Here is a 16,964-nt window from a genome sequence, read left to right as displayed (position 1 = left end):
TTTGGTAATGTGTATGCAGTTTTATTTGCATTTCTGTATCTGGTTCAGTAATCTCCTAGAATGTTTTTTTCTTGATGGCCTCAAGTGCTGCTGCGAATTAAAGGATTATCTTGGCATGGCTGTTTTACTCAGGAAGATGTTCAGTTGTTGGCAATGACCTGAAGGAAAAGCAAGTTATATCCACAGTCAGTTATTTCTGCCTACATCCTTTCTTTTTTCCTTCAGGGTTCCTAGTTGCGCATGGCCCTATACTGGGTTTATAGGGAGTTAAGAGGTTGTAGGGCAGCTGTGTCAAGACAGTTCAATGTTATGGACACACTAGTGTCTCGGTGCACGGATTCATGCACATTGAAAGGAAATTAATTAGAAGAAATATTTTAATATTGTTATTCGCCCTTTCTTTATAATAGAAGTGTCAACCAAATTCATGATCGACAAATGACAGATCAAAACACACTCATGTGATTGGCACCAGTGAGTGCTTTATATGTATTGCACATGTGCAAGTCAACCTTCTCTATATATATATATTAAACTTGCTTAATTAGACCTGCTTTCTGATTTAGCTAATCTTTTTCCAGCCCAGTGAAGCACCTAGACTCCTCTTTCAGGTAATTGTGAACAACACAGCAGTAAATAGCAACATGAAGGACATTATTATTGTAGATCATGCAGGGAGAACAAAGGATAAAATATTGCAGCAGTGTTTGACTATATTCTGCGCAGTGAGAAAACCTGAAGACATTTTCAAGGTCCACCATTTCTTTTTTCTTTTCAATCGGGTCAAGTTTCTAAACTTTCTAAATTTCCATTTTCCTGCTAATGAAAAGAAAATAGGATTCTACTGAGTCTCCTATCTACCTACTCCAGGACTTCTGTGAGGATCAAATGTGACGAGACATGTGAAAATGATTCACAAAAATTTGGTTAAAGTGTAAAATGTTTGCACCTGGCTATAAAGCAAGTCATGTTCCTGGCTGAAGAAACTCCAAGAAGGTTAGACGTTAGGGAGAGGAGGCTGGGCATTGCTATGTGATGTCATTACCCGGTGCCCAAAGCGACTGGCTGGGCTATGGGCCTCATTTTGTACCATGAGGTCTTGGCTGCGATTTGGTGAGATATTGCTCCAGGGTGGTGGTAGGGCCTGTGTCCCACTTGGGGGAAGTCGAATGTTGGTTTGTTGGCACCAGGTCTGAGGTGCCATTTATTTTTAAATGACCAGTGTGCATCACGGCAGCTCCTGCGTTGAGTGTCTGTCCTCTGGTGGTAGTGTGCATCATAGCTACCAGTCTGATGGACACTTAGCCTTTTATATATATATAGATACCCAGGATTTAGTGGCAAGGACAGACTTCGCAATGGTTGTGAGTTAATGTTCATACCACAAGACTCCAGAATGAGTTAGAAGGCTGCAAGGCACAGGTGAGATGACTTTGAGTCTCTTCCCACTAAATCAGTATCAGTAGAGTTTCATCTAACCCTCAAACATTGTTTAAAGTGGTAAAACCTCAAAGAGTAGAGCAAATTCTCGTAATATGAGAGATTGCTAGTGCCTCTTCCCTTGCCCAGGAGCATGCAGGCCTTCTGAAGCTGTCTTTTCTTGACTTTAACTTAGGACAGCTGTGATAAATGCCAGATTTGTTGTCATCACCATCACCATCTTACCCTAAGCAGTAAACAATATGGTGTAGCCTACTTAGTGGGTATGTGAAGGGAAACTCAGGGTGGTATAATTATTGAGGGAAAGTGCACTGGCGGGGGTGGGGGGGGTAAGGGGAGAGCGCAGGGGGGAGCTGGAAAGGAGTAAACATATGAATGTGATGAAGAAAATGATGGTTTCCCCTTCCCAACTTTTACTCTTCAACCCAGCCAGTGCACAGGTCTCCAGGTGACCCTATTTCAACCCATTATTTGAGAAGACTCACATTATTCATCCAAGAGATGTAAGCAGAGACCCGGGTGAAGACTGTGGGCTTTCTGGAGACATTACAGCCCTGGCTGGACACAAAGCTGGTCACTCCATGGACAGCGTACTGACCATTCACCAAGCAGTGGAGGGGGCCTCCAGAATCACCCTGCAGGAAATAAAAGCAGAGTCCTGAAAAAACAGATATTTTGATCTTTGGGCCTTTGCTCTTGCTTACATCCTGCCCACCCCCCATCTCTGTAAAATTCTGTACAGTTTTAAAACTCCAATTCACATCACCACTTGCTTCATAATCCCACAATCAAGATGAATCTCATCTTCCTTTCTAAACAACCACAGTACTTCTTCCTTTCTTTTGCATTATTTATGTCATGTTCTGCCTTGCATTTTGGTTTCATAATTTGTTTCTACCTCCCACGCATAGCTAAGAGCTTGAGACAGGAGCTATGTTTTGATGACAATTTCCTTTCTACAATGCTAACACAGAACTTTGAACAGCTACAAGTTTAATGGTTTTTATTGGCCTAAATTGAACCTGGGATGGGAGACGTAGGGTGTTCTAATGATTTCTTTATCCCCAGCGTTTAGACCAATGGGTCTAATTAGACTAAACATTTAAACACAGGATATGTAGTCAATACATGTTAAACTAAACTGGGATAGAGAGAAGAGAAAGTAATGTATTGGGTAATGGTTACATGCTCAGACTTAGAATCAAGAACCTGGGTTTATAGAATATGACCTTGAGATGCTTCTTACTCAGTTTCAAGAATGCCAGTTCTATAATAATAGGCATAAAATTGGAAGGTATTTCTCAGGAGAATCTGACAGCACAAGAGAACAAACCTAAAGATACTGACATTGAAAGTCCCCCAAATGAAATAGCTTAGCCAGATCACCTGACAAAGTAGTTCACTATAGATAAATGCCACCTAAATTCAGAGCTACCTATCCACTTCTTAATCACCCCACTCTAAAGTAAGAGCAGACGGTCAAGGATTACCAAACATTTGAAGAAAGCCTCTAATATAAAAATGAAGATCAAAGGAAGAGACAAAGAAATAAACAAAGGCAACCAAGATTATGCAGAGAGAAGAAAACAAACAATAAAAATATGATTAATATTTCATCCATGATACAAGAACAGTATGCTATTAATAGAACATTTGAAAATAAAAAGCCTTTGGAAATTATGAATGTGATAGTAGAAATGAAATATTGGAAGTATTGGAAGAAAGGTAGAACAAACAAACAAAATATAGAGAAAATAAGAGGACCAGTTTAGGAGGTAAACTTATGAATAACAAATTCTAGAAAGAAAGAAAAAATAAAAATGGAGAGGAGGAAATACCAATAATATATATTTTCAGAAACAAAGCTCTGGAGTTTCCAAAAAAAAAAAAAAAAAGCTAGTAAGTGTCCCTCATGATGAATGCAAACAGATCCATATCAAGACACAGAACACTAGGGACAAGAGAAGATAAAATAGGTCACTTACAAATTAATTGAGAGTATGGGGTTGAATTAGCAATAAGTTGAGTACATATTATGCAAATAAATGTATTCCAAGGAATACAAAGTTATGCAGGAAATGAAAATTAATCCTAGAATACCTGGTTTGGTTGTGAATCGCATTTTATATAATTATAACAAACATTAAATGTTAATCTAATAAAAATTATTTTTTGGAGTTTGAGGTGGTGATGGAAAAAGTTCATGCTTGGGGGCAAGTAAAAATGTGTAAAAGAAAGAGATATCCACATCTCTCATAATGCCTGAACTGAAAAATTAAGTAGCAATATAACTATATATATTTTTAGAGAGGTGTGGAAGTGGAAACCAAAAGTCAGCTGAAAAGAGTTGAAAATAGTTCCTTTTAAGGAGCAGGAGCTCAAGTGGTGGAAGGAACACAATGACTATTCTTTTCCATTATTAAGCCTCATAATTTTATTTGCCACCTTAAGCAATTTAATATGTATAGTTTCAATATAAAATTAAAGCTAAAAGCCAAGGCCGGTTTGGCTCAGTGGTAGAGCGTCGGTCTGCGGACTGAAAGGTCCCAGGTTCGATTCCGGTCCAGGGCATGTACATTGGTTGCGGGCACATCCCCGGTAGGGGATGTGCAAGAGGCAGCTGGTCGATGTTTCTCTCTCATCAATGTTTCTATCTCTCTATCTCTCTCCCTTCCTCTCTGTAAAAAAAAATCAATAAAATATATTTAAAAAAATAAAAAAATAAAAAAATAAAAAACCTGAAACTTCTATAAAAAAATAAATAAATAAAATTAAAGCTAAAAAAAAAAGAAGAAGAAGAAAAGAAAAGAACTAGGGAAAGAGACCAAAAGTTCAAATCGGTGATTTGTTTTAAAAAGGAACTAGCTGTACCCCACCTGAACTAATGTTTAGGCAAAGTAGATGTTTTGTTTATATTATTGTACTTAAAACAAACAAACAAAAAAAACAATCTAAACCTCTTCTACCCAAATTCTAATAGGGATTTGAGAATACTTCTGGACTATAGGAAAGTAATTGAATGATATGTAATACAGTGTCTTAAGCTAATGGATCTGAAAAGAAACAAAGGCTCTGGAGAGATGGAGGGCATGGCTGAGGATTTCAGGACAGAAGGAAGAGACAGACAAGAACTCAGTGGTAGTACGTGGATTGAGGTCAGAGAAGCTCAATGAATTCACTCTCAGGAAAGGGGTTGGGGACACAGAAGTCTGAAAACCTAGAAAGTACACCATTTGGAAAACTCCGGTGGGAAGGGACCCAGAGACATAATTATCTTCGAGAATTGTCGATTTGGAATGGCAACCAGAAGAGAAGTACTCTAGTTTTTTCAGAATTCAAGACCCTGGGAGAGAAGAAATTTGGACACAGAGAACACCACGGATGAGAAAAGACCAAATGAGGACTCAGCAAGGTGACCATCTGATAGCTAAGGAGAAAGGCCCAACAAGAACCAAACCTGCTGACACCTTGACTGGACTCCCAGCCTCTAGAACTTAACATTTCACTGACCTGACCTTAGTTTCTCACCGTGGGTGATTGTTGACCTCCAAGCAGCAGAAGACAATAACCCAGTTTTGACTAAAAGTCACAAGATTAGCCCTGACTGGTTTGGCTCAGGCCTGCAAACTGAAAGGTCCCAAGTTCTATTCCAGTCAAGGGCATGTGCCTTGGTTGCGGGTGCATCCCCAGTGGGAGATGTGCGGGAGGCAGCTGATCAATGTTTCTCTCTCATCAATATTTCTAGCTCTCTGTCCCTCTTCCTTCCTCTCTGTAAAAAATCAATAACATATATCTTAAAAAAAAAAAAAAAGTCACAAGATTAAGCCCCTGGCTAACCCCCCTGGATAACATCTTAAGTTATGTGTCAGTTCCTGAGCTCTAAAGCTGGATGACCCCCTTGGCTACCTCTCTTTGAAACTGATTATGAACAATTGGACTCTTCAAAAATATCAATGGCATGAAAGACAAAAAATACAGTAAAATAAAAATAAGGACAATAAAAGAGACTAAAGAGATATTTCTATTACTTAAACGATATTTCTATGATTTAAAAAACTAGAGGCCTGATGCATGAAATTCATTGGGGCGGGGGTGGTGGTGGGGTGTCCCTCAGGCCCGGCCTTCCACCTTTCAAGCCGACGCTCTATCCATTGAGCCAAACCGGTCCCGGCTCTCCCATTCACTTTAACTAATCCAGACCCATACAGTGATTTCCTCTTCAGTTTCAATATCCAGTTTGACTCCTACTTCATGAGTAGACAAAAGCAGTAATGCAGAACACTTGTCAACTTCCATGTACCCAGCATACACAATCATGTTTATGCACATTTTGGCATCCCTCTCCCTGCCCAAATCTGGGACCGCTTGGGGGATGACTGACAGCCTAAACCAATTGGGCCTAAACGAGCAGTTGGACATCCCTCTTGCAATCCGGGACCCCTTGCTCCTAACTGCCCACCAGCTCGCTCCTTACCGCTTGTCTTGCATCTCCTTAGTGCTGCCATGGAAGCAGGGGAGGCTCCAGCCACCGCCGTTGTGCTCACCAGCCATGAGCCCAGCTTCTGGCTGAGTGGCGCTCCTGCTGTGGGAGCGCACTGACCACCAGAGGGCGGTTCCTGTGTTGAGTGTCTGCCCACTGGTGGTCAGTTCGTGTCATAGCGACCAGTCGTTCTGGTCGTTTGGACTTAATGGTCGCTGGGCTTTTATATATATATAGATAAAATTTAAAAAAGACCCTGGGAAGTGAATTAACTCAAGAAGGTTAAACCTAAGAGGTTATAGGTTAAGCTGGCCGTGAAGGACCTGAGAGGTTGTCTTAGTTTCTTTTTTGTCCCTCCTTGCATTTAAAGTTCCTAGGATACAGGACTCTTAAGTTTTAACACTGGAGAAGTCCTGGGAAAACTAGGAAGATTTGGTCACCTTCCATAGTACTAAATGCTCACAAAAAAAACACAGTCTTTTGCTTCTGTTATTTCAGCCAGCCTACCAGTCTCCTGCTGGCTTCTCTTCCTCCTTCCCCTTGCTTGGACCTTGCATTTGATTTGCATTCTTGTCTTTTGCCCTGGTAATGCAAGAAAATCTAGTCCTGGATTAATCCATTCTCTATAACTGGATCTTTGAATGATTATTGTGTAATGTCTAATCTCAGCCTATCAGTAATATTTTGGAGGCCTATCCTTCTCCCATTCACTTTATTTTATTTTTTATTTTTTTAAAAAATATATATTTTATTGATTTTTGTACAGAGAGGAAGGGAGAGAGATAGAGAGTTAGAAACATCAATGAGAGAGAGTCATCGATCAGCTGCCTCTTGCACATTCCCTACTGGGGATATGCCCGCAACCAAGGTACATGTTCTTGACTGGAATCGAACCCGGGGCCCTTCAGTCCCCAAGCCGACGCTCTATCCATTGAGCCAAACCGGTCCCGGCTCTCCCATTCACTTTAACTAATCCAGACCCATACAGTGATTTCCTCTTCAGTTTCAATATCCAGTTTGACTCCTACTTCATGAGTAGATAAAAGCAGTAATGCAGAACACTTGTCAACTTCCATGTACCCAGCATACACAATCATGTTTATGCACATTTTGGCATCCCTCTCCCTGCCCAAAGCCAGCTCCACCTGTGCTCTTGGTTCCATATTTTTTGTTTCCATTGGGAACTTATGCTATCCATTCATTCCCTCTCTTTGACTGTAAAGCACATGTGTCAAACACAAGGCCCGCGGGCCAAATCCAGCCCGCCAGGCCTTGCAATGTGGCCCGCACCGCGCTGTCATCACTGCACTCCACTGTCAGTTTATGACATTGTCAGTTTATGACTGTTCAGTAAACCATTCGGCCCGCGATTTAGGCTGGATTTTAGATTTTGGCCCCTTCTCTGATTGAGTTCGACACCCCTACTGTAAAGGATCCTTCTCTTTCTGCCTTTTCAACACACTTACTTTTCTTCCCTCTTAAAAGGTCCATCTCTTTTTTGACTTCTCATTCCTCTTAAAGCTACCAGACTTTTTTTGTTCCTCTCTTTCACCCAAGATTCTTGAAAGAGTGTCTACATTTCTTTGCTATGTTTTAAAAAAATATTTTATATGTTTTTATTGATTTCAGAGAGAGAGAGAGAGAGAGAGAGAAACATCATGATGAGAGAGAATCATCAATTGGCTGCCTCTTGCTTGTCCTTCTCCTGGGGATCAGGTCCACAACCCTGGCATGTGCCCTGACTGGGTATTGAACCATGATCTCCTGGTTCATGGATTGATGCTCAACCATGGAGCCATACCAGCTGGTCCCTTGCTATGTTTTTATTGCCTCTTCTTCCTTACCCTTGAGTCTCTGCCATCACCACTCCACTGGAACTGTTCTTGCCATAGTTGCCAGTGACTCACCCACTGCCAAATAGTCACTTTCAATTATCTACTGTGAATCTGGCTGAACTGTTTATTTGTGATGACCTATCCATATTTTTTGAGCTTTAATAAAACTCTTATTTTTCTCTTGCCACTAGTCCCTCTTAGATCTTTATGGGTTCTTTGTCTTCCACATATCTCCCTGAAGCACTCTCGTATTTATGTTATTGCAGTTCTGCTAAGTCACTGCTCTTTTTCTAGTGGTTTCCTTGGAGGTGAGGGGTGGGGAGGGAGTGTCTCAGTTGTTGTTAAGGGTATCTCTAGCCCAGTTCTCTTACTCAGGTTCCGCTTTCTTTATATCTCATTTCTTACCAGTTAACTATATCTGAATCTCACAGGGATCTCAGAATCAACTTATCCAGAACTAAACTCTTCACCTTTCCTCTCAAACCCTATAAATCTTGTCTCATTTGAGGGAGCAAACCTCTCTCCCAAATAACTTAAACCAAATGCCTGTAGGTCATCCCCTGTCCTCCTTCTTCCCTCTTCTCCACGGCCCTAATTCAGACCCCCATTTTTTTTTTTTTTTTTTTTTTTGGCCTGGATAATTACAACAGTCTCCTAACCAATCTCCCTGCCAATCTTGTCCTCTTAAAAAAACATGATTATCTTGCCATCAGAGAGTGTTTCTAAAAGGCAAATCTGATCATGCTATTCTGTTTGAAACTCTTCAATAATTTCCCAGTACCTAAGTGATAAAGTTCATGTTCCCCAAGCATGACATTTAAAGCCCTATGTCATGTGGCTCCTACTTGACCCGAGTGTCATCTCCTGACATTCCCTAGTATGGTAATAGTTTATGTTCTAGCTCAAGGAGTCAGCAAACTTTTTCTGTTAACGGCCAATAGTAAATATCTTAGGCTTTGCAGGCTCTGCTACAACTACTCAATTCTGTAAAAGCTGCCATAAACAATACACAAGAAACAACTATACTGTTTTCCACTAAAATATTTTTATGAACATTGAATTTTTATATTTTTCACGTGTTATGACATATTATTCTGTTATTCCCACCCCCACAACCATTTAAAAATGTAAAAATCATTTTTAGCTCAAGGGCCAAACAAAAACAGGCAACAGGCTGGATTTGGACGCTTGTGGGCTTCGACCTCTGCTCCAGCTAGCTGTAGGGAACACCCTATAATTCTGTGTGTGTCCTACCTAGATTCTTGGTGCATGGCTTTCTTCATGCGGTATCTCTTTCTGAATATCTTTCCCTCCTTCTCCTGTTTAACTCTCAGGACTCACTGCAGATTCCACTTTCTCAGGGAAGGCAAGTCTTTTCAGATCCCAACAGTTAGAGGTAAGTACCTATTTTTTGGACTTCCCTATCACCGGGTGCATATCTTCATTAATCATATTATATATTATAATGTTCTCTCATTTCTCCACTGTGTTTGATTTATCTTTGTATCCCTAGCATTTAGCACAGTATCTGGTATTTTATTTAGTAGCTAATAAAGACCATTTGTTGAATTGCATTAAGAAATCTGTAGCCCTAACCAGTTTGGCTCGGTGGATAGAGCGTCGGCCTGCAGACTAAAAGGTCCCAGGTTGGATTCCGGTCAAGGGCATGTACCTTGGTTGCGGGCACATCCCCAGTGGGGGTGTGTGCAGGAGGCAGCTGATCGATGTTTCTCTCTCATCAATGTTTCTAATTCTCTATCCCTCTCTCTTTCTCTCTGTAAAAAACCAATAAAATATATTTTTAAAAAATCTGTAAGATGGTATATTGCTGATTGATCTTGTTTAAAGAGAAAATTATGTTTATACTATTATAAAACCATTTGGGCACTTTTCCCTACTCTATTCACCCATATGCATGGCTGTAAATACTAGTGAAGTGAAAGAGTGGAAATAGAGGAGCTATTGATCATTTATCAATAGATTGATCATTCTTGTAGCTCCTCTAAGGGGAGCTACCTTATACAAAATTACAACCATCACTCCAGGCTTAGCCCCACTGCATCCATAAAGAGTCTAGGTCATGAACAAATTCTAAAGAACATATACCAACACAAATACTAGACCACATACAAGCTTTTGAGGTGGGGCCTCTAGGCAAGATGCATTTTTAAGATTTTTTTTTTCAACTTTGAGATCTTGTGAGCATAGAGTTACTAGCCAAGAATCATTCTCATTCAGAAATGAGAGTAGAAAGTTGAATCTGTACAGGGGGTGTAAGTGTGGAACAGTGGGTAAGGAAAAGGTGGGAAGTGGTAGGCAGAGAGGGGAGGGCTCTGGGGTGGGACTTTAGAGACTTTCTACATGTGCTCACCTGGCATCCAGAGCGAGCGCCATCTCCTCCAGCGCACACCATGGTGTTCCTCACAGTGGAGCCCCAGTAGGAGGGGCTGGAGCAGGTGGCGTAGTCCACAGTGGGCAGGTAAGCCTGCTGCAAGGTCTGGGCCAGCTGTCCATTGGCTAAACAGGACACACAGCATTGGAGATCAGCCCCAAGGGAAAAACCTTCCACATTCTCCCAAACCTTCCCAAGCTCTGATGAAAGCTGAACTCTGGGCAAGCTCCTTTCTGCCCACTGCATGTCATAGATCCTCCTTCCCCTCTCTTTATATGAAATCAATAGGCTCTTTCCTTAGTTTAGGGTGTCATCCTTGATTACTGTTCCCCACTTCTAAAAAACCAATCCTAGTCCTAGTTAGTTTGGCTCAGTGGATAGCACGTTGGCCTGCAGACTGAAGGGTCCAGGGGTTCCAGTTAAGGGTGCATTCCCAGGGCTGAAGGCTCGATCCCTGGTGGGAGGCGTACGGGAGGCAGCCAATCAACGATTCTCTCTCATCGTTGATGTTTCTGTTTATTTCTCCCTCTCCCTTCCTCTCTGAAATCAATAAAAAATATATTTAAAAACACACAAATAATACAGATTAAAAAACAACCACGACCAATCCTACTCCTGCCTTTTTTCTTTTTCTTTTTCTTTTTCTTTTTTTTCTCATGGATACCCAGCGAAGTAACTAGAATCATTTTTTGATAACTTATCTGCCTGTCCTGTTTTTTTCCTTACACTGTATACATGAAGCAGAAATGGGATTGTGTACCCTTGTTTGCATTTCTTAAGAGCTTGGTGCACCTTTTCTTTATCTGGCTCTTTGATTTTTCAAAGCCTTTGCACATGAATTATTTCTTTGGATCTTTACAACCCTTTCATGTTAAAGATCATGAAATTGAACCGCAATGACATTAAGTGAACTGAGAGCAGAGCTGGATTAGAAGTATGTCTCTCAGCTCCAGGTTTTCCCCGGAGACTGGCTGCTCATAGCAAGGCCTTGCCTCTCTTTCAGAGCTCAGCTACTGCCTGGTGGCTGATAGACTTCCATGTCAGGCCTAATATCTCTGCCCTTCTTAACTATCTCTGCTCATAGCCTCTCCCACCTTTCTATTTTATCTGAATAACATTCCTTACCAGAAAATTTCCCATGATGACCGGAAGGAGGTGGAGGCCTCATCTGCTTTGACTTTTCTGGACCTACAGCTACATTAGTTCACTCACTCCAACCCAAAACCCAGTGACTATCTATGGAGGTAGAACAATGGTGTAATGACTACCTCCAGGAGTGGGAGCCAGGATACCTGGGTTCCAGCCCCAGATCAGTAGTTACTAACTAGTAATGTGATCTTGTACAGAGTGTTTAATTTCCTTTGGCCTCAGTTTCCTCATGTTAAGAGACTTGTATATAATGCTGAGCTAAGTAATGTGGTTTGTTTTTGCTGTTGGTTTGCTTTTTGAGTTATAAGAGTCTATGACTCTCTACCTTGATTCCATTGCCTGTTCTTAGCTTGATTTCATGTCTCAGTTATTTTATCTCTGGTTCCTTTGTGGTTTCTTGGCTTCTGGCTATGAATACCTAGTATTACAGAAAATTGTACCCTAGAAGCTCAGCTAATCAAGATTCATGTGGTAGACGGTACTCATGTAGGTGACTTACTTCTGGTCCTGCCCCAGCCTGTGATGTAGCAGGGACTGTTGTTAGCCAGGATGGTTCCCTCCCGTGGCAGAACACCCAGCTGGACGTAGTTGTTGAGGGTAACACTCTGGGCCAGGCGCAGCAGGGCGATGTCATAACTACAGGAGGGAAGAAAAGAGCTGCTCATTCGTGGGCCAGCTGCCCATGGCTGAACAGGTCTCAAGTCTCAGGCCTCAGGCCTCAGGCCTCAGGTGGGCATATGGGCAGACCCTCCCCTAGCCTTGTGACCCCATAGAATTGGAAATCAATGATTTTGAAGAAGAAGGGAGATGACTTGCTAAATCTCAAACTTGAGTCATTATACATTGGATTGTTTAGGACATTATAATTTAAATAACAGCACTTGCTGGTGAAGTTTTCACATTTAAGATTAATTTTTAAAAAACATATATTTTATTGATTTTTTTTACAGAGAGGAAGGGAGAGGGATAGAGAATTAGAAATATTGATGAGAGAGAAACATCGATCAGCTGCCTCCTGCAACACCCCCTACTGGGGGTGTGCCCGCAACCAAGGTACATGCCCTTGACCGAAATCGAACCTAGGACATTTCAATCTGCAGGCCAATGCTCTATCTACTGAGCCAAACCGGCTAGGACAAAGATTCATTTTAAGAAATTTACTTTTGTTGATGAAGTCTATCTCATAAAATCCTATATAATAAAAGACTAATATGCAAATTGACTGAACAGCAGAGCAACTGGTCACTATGATGCTTACTGACCACCAAGGGGAAGATGCTTAATGCTGGAGCTGCCCCCCAGTGATCAGTGTGCTCTCACAGGGGGAGTGCCGCTCAGCCCGAAGACCAGAAACTGGGCTCACGGCTCGCGAGTGCAGTGGAGGTGGTGGGAGCCTCTCCTGCCTCTGCAGCAGTGCTAAGGATGTCCGATTGACAGCTTAGGCCGCTTCCCAGGGGGAGTGGGCCTAAGCCATCAGTTGGACATCCCCCAATGGCTCCCAGACTGCAAGAGGGCGCAGGCCAGGCTGAGGGACCTCCTCCCCCCACCAAGTGCTCAAATTTTGTGCACCAGGCCTTTAGTAAATAATAAATTACAATAAAAATAGAAACATTAAACTCTGTAGAAGAAAGAGCTTCAGGTGATGCAATCATGCAAACCAGCTTAGATCAAATAAATATCAGAAAGTTAAAAAAATTCTCAAATTCTCCAAAATATGAATTCTCAAAGTCCTCATGGACGAATGTGAAGAAAGCCAAAACCTGTTGCTAGTTAGTCAGCCCTCCACTTCCCAGCCCAAGGCTAGCCCAGTCTTGTCCTTACCCGGCAGCCACGTTATTGCTGTTCCAGTATGGATGCACCACGATCCTCTGCACATTCACGTACTGCTCAGTGCCATCATTCTGGCTCAGGTTGTGGTCTCCAACCACCACACGGAATGTCATTCCGCTGGAGTGACAGAAGGAAGCCATGATTAATCCAGGATGCCCAAGCCTTCTCTTTCCCCCTTAGGGAAAAGTTGGGAAACCAGCTTATATCTTATCTCTAGGACAGGAACTCATCTTATCTGGTCCAGCAGAGGAAGGATGAAAAGTCCTGGACATTGAGGAAATAACAAGCTCTCTCATTTCCTAATTAATTAACATGGGAGGACAAAAAAATTCCATCAACTACATTTTCCCGGTTCATTAAACTAAACATCATATGGTGAATATAAATGAAAGAATGGCTTTTTAGCTCACAGAGGAATTTTGAGGAAAGTATAAATTTCTAGACTAATAATTCTTAAACCATGGTCCCTGGAACAGCAGCATCTGCTTGACCTGGAAACTTGCTACAAATGCAGACTATCAGGCCTCACCCTGTACCTACCAAATCAGAAAATGCTAGATGGAGTCCGGCAATCTGTGCCTGCCAGGAGATTCTGATACATGCTCAACTGAGAACCGACAATTGTGCCATATGAAAAATTGTTACCAGCCAGCAATAAAGATACATTTTTAAAAAAAGGGACATCTGGGGGGTGGCAATGGGAGGGTGGGGTAAGGACACATATGTAATACCTTAATCAATAAAAAAAAGGACATCTTTTTTTTCTCAACAATAAAGATCAATTTAAAAATATTGTTACCAGCCAGGCATTGACTAGGCACTCAAATATTTACCTCCTTAAGCCTCACAATAACTCTACAAAGTACGTTTTATTACCTCACTTTATTTTTATTATTTATTTTTTTAATATATATTTTATTGATTTTTTTACAGAGAGGAGAAGAGAGGGATAGAGAGCTAGAAACGTCAATGAGAGAGAAACATCAACCAGCTGCCTCTTGCACACCCCCTACCAGGGATGTGCCTGCAACCAATGTACATGCCCTTGACCGGAATCGAACCTGGGACCTTTCAGTCTGCAGACTGACGCTCTACCACTGAGCCAAACCGGTTTCGGCTATTACCTCACTTTAGAGAGAAAGAGGACTTAGAGAAGTAAATTATCTAAGGTCATATAGCTGGAAGAAGGTGGAATGAGATTTGAACCTGAGCTTGCCTAATGCCAAAATTTATACTTTTCATTATATTGTACTGCCTTCCCACAGGCCTCCAACCAGACTTTTAAAGTCTTGCCCTGATGGTCAGAGATATATATTTCTCCAGAAGGGCCAGACTCTTCCCCTCAGGGGCTCAGTAAAGCTGGTCTTTGTTTTTCTCACTTGTCCACACAGTGAGCAGCTGTCATCACCCAGTTCCGTCTGATGAGGGTCCCTCCACAGGTGTGATACCAGTTACCTCCGGACCTGTACTGGAGGGAAATCTAGACAGAGAGGGAAGAAAGGAAGAATAAGTGGTATTTCTTAAAAGCATTTGCCCCAAATTATGTTACCCCTTAAGTTTCTGACATCCCTCAAAACATTCTCCAACTTTCTGGGCTAGAGATGGCAAGTAGATTTCACTTGATTTGTCAATTGCTATTGATTGATAGTATCTACCTGGTGTGGTAATGAGAAAGGCTGTGTAGATGATCTGGGATCAGCAGGAAAGAGTGCGCCATTGTTGGGCGATGTTTATTGTTTACACATGGATGGGTGTGAGGAGGTAAAAGCATACACACGGAGTGTATCTGTCCCCCCACCCCAACTCTAGGTTGTTGCAAAGAGCCAAGAAGTCATTTCCTTCTATTCCCATTTTCTATTGGGAAGGACATATAGTTATGGATTTGCTCCATCACCTACGACTCATAAGCTTAGGTCTCAGAGCCTCCCCTCCAATGTTTTCAAGATAGACCCTGTCTTCCTACTTCAGGGAATATTTAGAAATACCATTCAAATGTTCATTTTTATCAATTCATGTCTTCTTCATCACCTCATATTACACAATAACTTCTGAAAATTGGGTCTCAAACTTTTGTAAATTGATTTAATTCTAATTTTAATGATTCCTCTCAACTTGCCAATTTTATACATTTAGAATTGCTTAAATCAGAGCCTCGCTGTCCTGTTGTGAAAGTGGAAACTCTTTAGCCAAATAAACAACACACTCTGCTTGGGGGCAGGGAGGCACTTGAAAGCGTGACACATACTGTGTGAAGGTGTGTGTGTGTGTTTGTGTGTGTGTGTGTGTAACAGTGTCAAGGTATATGGAGTTTGAAGTGAGGGTCTGGCACACAGTCTTGTTAATGTGGCACAGATGGTGTTGCTGGGAGTGTAAATGTGATTTGTGTTTAGGTGTGTGTCTGGGAGAGTGAGTGTGGTTAGTGTTTAAATTCCCTCCTTCAAGCCTTTTGCTCTTAGTAAAACCACCTAAGCCTGGTCCCTTTCATCTTTAAAATCTAAAATTCAGGCAGTTGGAGAGCTTCCTGTTGATAAGGACATACACAAACACCTGTAATACTGTGTATCAGTGCCCAGGAGACTCTCATTTTATTGGAAGTCTGGCGCTGTGAAGAAACACCCACCTGAGAGGGCCAGGAATTCCTCCGGGCCTCAACCCCTCCAACTACCCGGGCGTTGGTTTCCGGAAAGTCCTGGGTGCTGTGTCCTTTGTGGGGCAGAAGAAAAGTGAGTGATGACTAAGTTGGGGGAGGAGGGGGATGGGGAATAGCAGTTGTGCTTTGTCTGCAAATTCACAGCTCCTCTCTAGCAAATGAGCCCCCGCCCCCCGCTGTGAGTTCGCTGAGCCTCTTTTGAAAGCAGGGAAGTCTGAGTGCCTTCTGCTTTCCCTCGTGTCCTCAGAACTCTGGCATGCTGTGAAGGACCCACCTCAAATCACCAGGCTGGGGCCTCAGAGACACCTTGTCTCAACCTTCCTCAGGCCTGCCGGGAACCCCCTCCTTCTTGACTACCACCCTACCCCCAAAAACAACAACAACAACACACACACACACACACACACACACACACACACACACACACACGCATGCGCACACGGTGCTTGGGCAGGATTCCTCAGGGGGCATGGACAGCAGTGCTGAGGATGTCTTCTTGTCAGTGGGGGAGGTAGGGAAGCCCGGGCCCCTGGGAGAGGCCTCTCTGCTTCATGAGGGGCCTGCACAAGAGTGGCCCCAAACTTTTCTGTCATGGGCTCCAGGAGAGTAAAATTTTTGCTACACTTACAGGCAGAGTGTCCTACCCGCTCTGGAGTAGAGAGCAAGTCTGGGCTTAGGGATAGCTTTCTGACCCTCCTGCTAGAACTCGGGCCACATGACCCACTCACCATAAAGGACCAGGGTGGCAAAGACGAGGAAGCTCAGCATGTTGCCAGTGGAGTAGACCACAAGTGGCCCCTCACCATGACCCAAGCCCTATTATACTCCTCTTATCAGCAGCTTTGCTAACCTTCCTGCCAGTTGGCGGGGCTGTGGGTGGAAGGCAGGGAAAATGACAGGTGACATGGAAATACAAATGAAAATATTTCTTTTCAAGTAAACTAATTTATCTGTAATTCAAAGACAGAACAAGGTCAGGGCTAAATTAATTATCTACTTTTAGTTGAAAAGCATCCAACAAAATTTTTTTCAGAAGATGAAGAGTCAGGACTGGTTTTTCCTTCAGGGTGATCCCCTAGTAGCATGTCATTGCCTCACTGTCCTCAGTGGCACTACAAACAGAGAGACCTATCCCATGCACTAGGAGGTGGGGGTAAAAGAGGATTGGAGGAAGGAAAGAGTGACTAG

At 42.4% G+C, this 16,964-nt stretch overlaps 2 protein-coding genes across 2 annotated transcripts in view; both read right to left on the bottom strand.

The window, feature by feature from the left end:
• Positions 1–16,638, bottom strand: CELA1 (chymotrypsin like elastase 1). The gene is made up of 8 exons (XM_084877520.1): positions 16,505–16,638; positions 15,747–15,829; positions 14,506–14,606; positions 13,118–13,243; positions 11,796–11,932; positions 10,127–10,272; positions 1,926–2,075; positions 1–158 (listed from the first exon to the last, which is right to left on the bottom strand). Exons 1-8 carry the CDS (start codon positions 16,542–16,544, stop codon positions 141–143), a joined length of 801 nt encoding a protein of 266 aa, XP_084733646.1. The 5' UTR covers positions 16,545–16,638; the 3' UTR covers positions 1–140.
• The window catches only part of GALNT6 (polypeptide N-acetylgalactosaminyltransferase 6), a 40,258-nt gene continuing 39,886 nt past the window's right edge, over positions 16,593–16,964 (bottom strand). Inside the window, exon 12 of the transcript XR_014794463.1 lies at positions 16,593–16,646. The gene's annotated coding sequence lies outside the window, so the exon portion shown is untranslated. The remainder of the gene's footprint in view (positions 16,647–16,964) is intronic.

Source organism: Pipistrellus hanaki (assembly GCF_964339955.1).
Source record: "Pipistrellus hanaki genome assembly, chromosome: 3".
NCBI classification, from domain to species: Eukaryota; Metazoa; Chordata; class Mammalia; order Chiroptera; family Vespertilionidae; genus Pipistrellus; species Pipistrellus hanaki.
The sequence above is the reverse complement of the archived record's forward strand: the minus strand, read 5'-3'. Positions and strand labels throughout refer to the sequence as shown.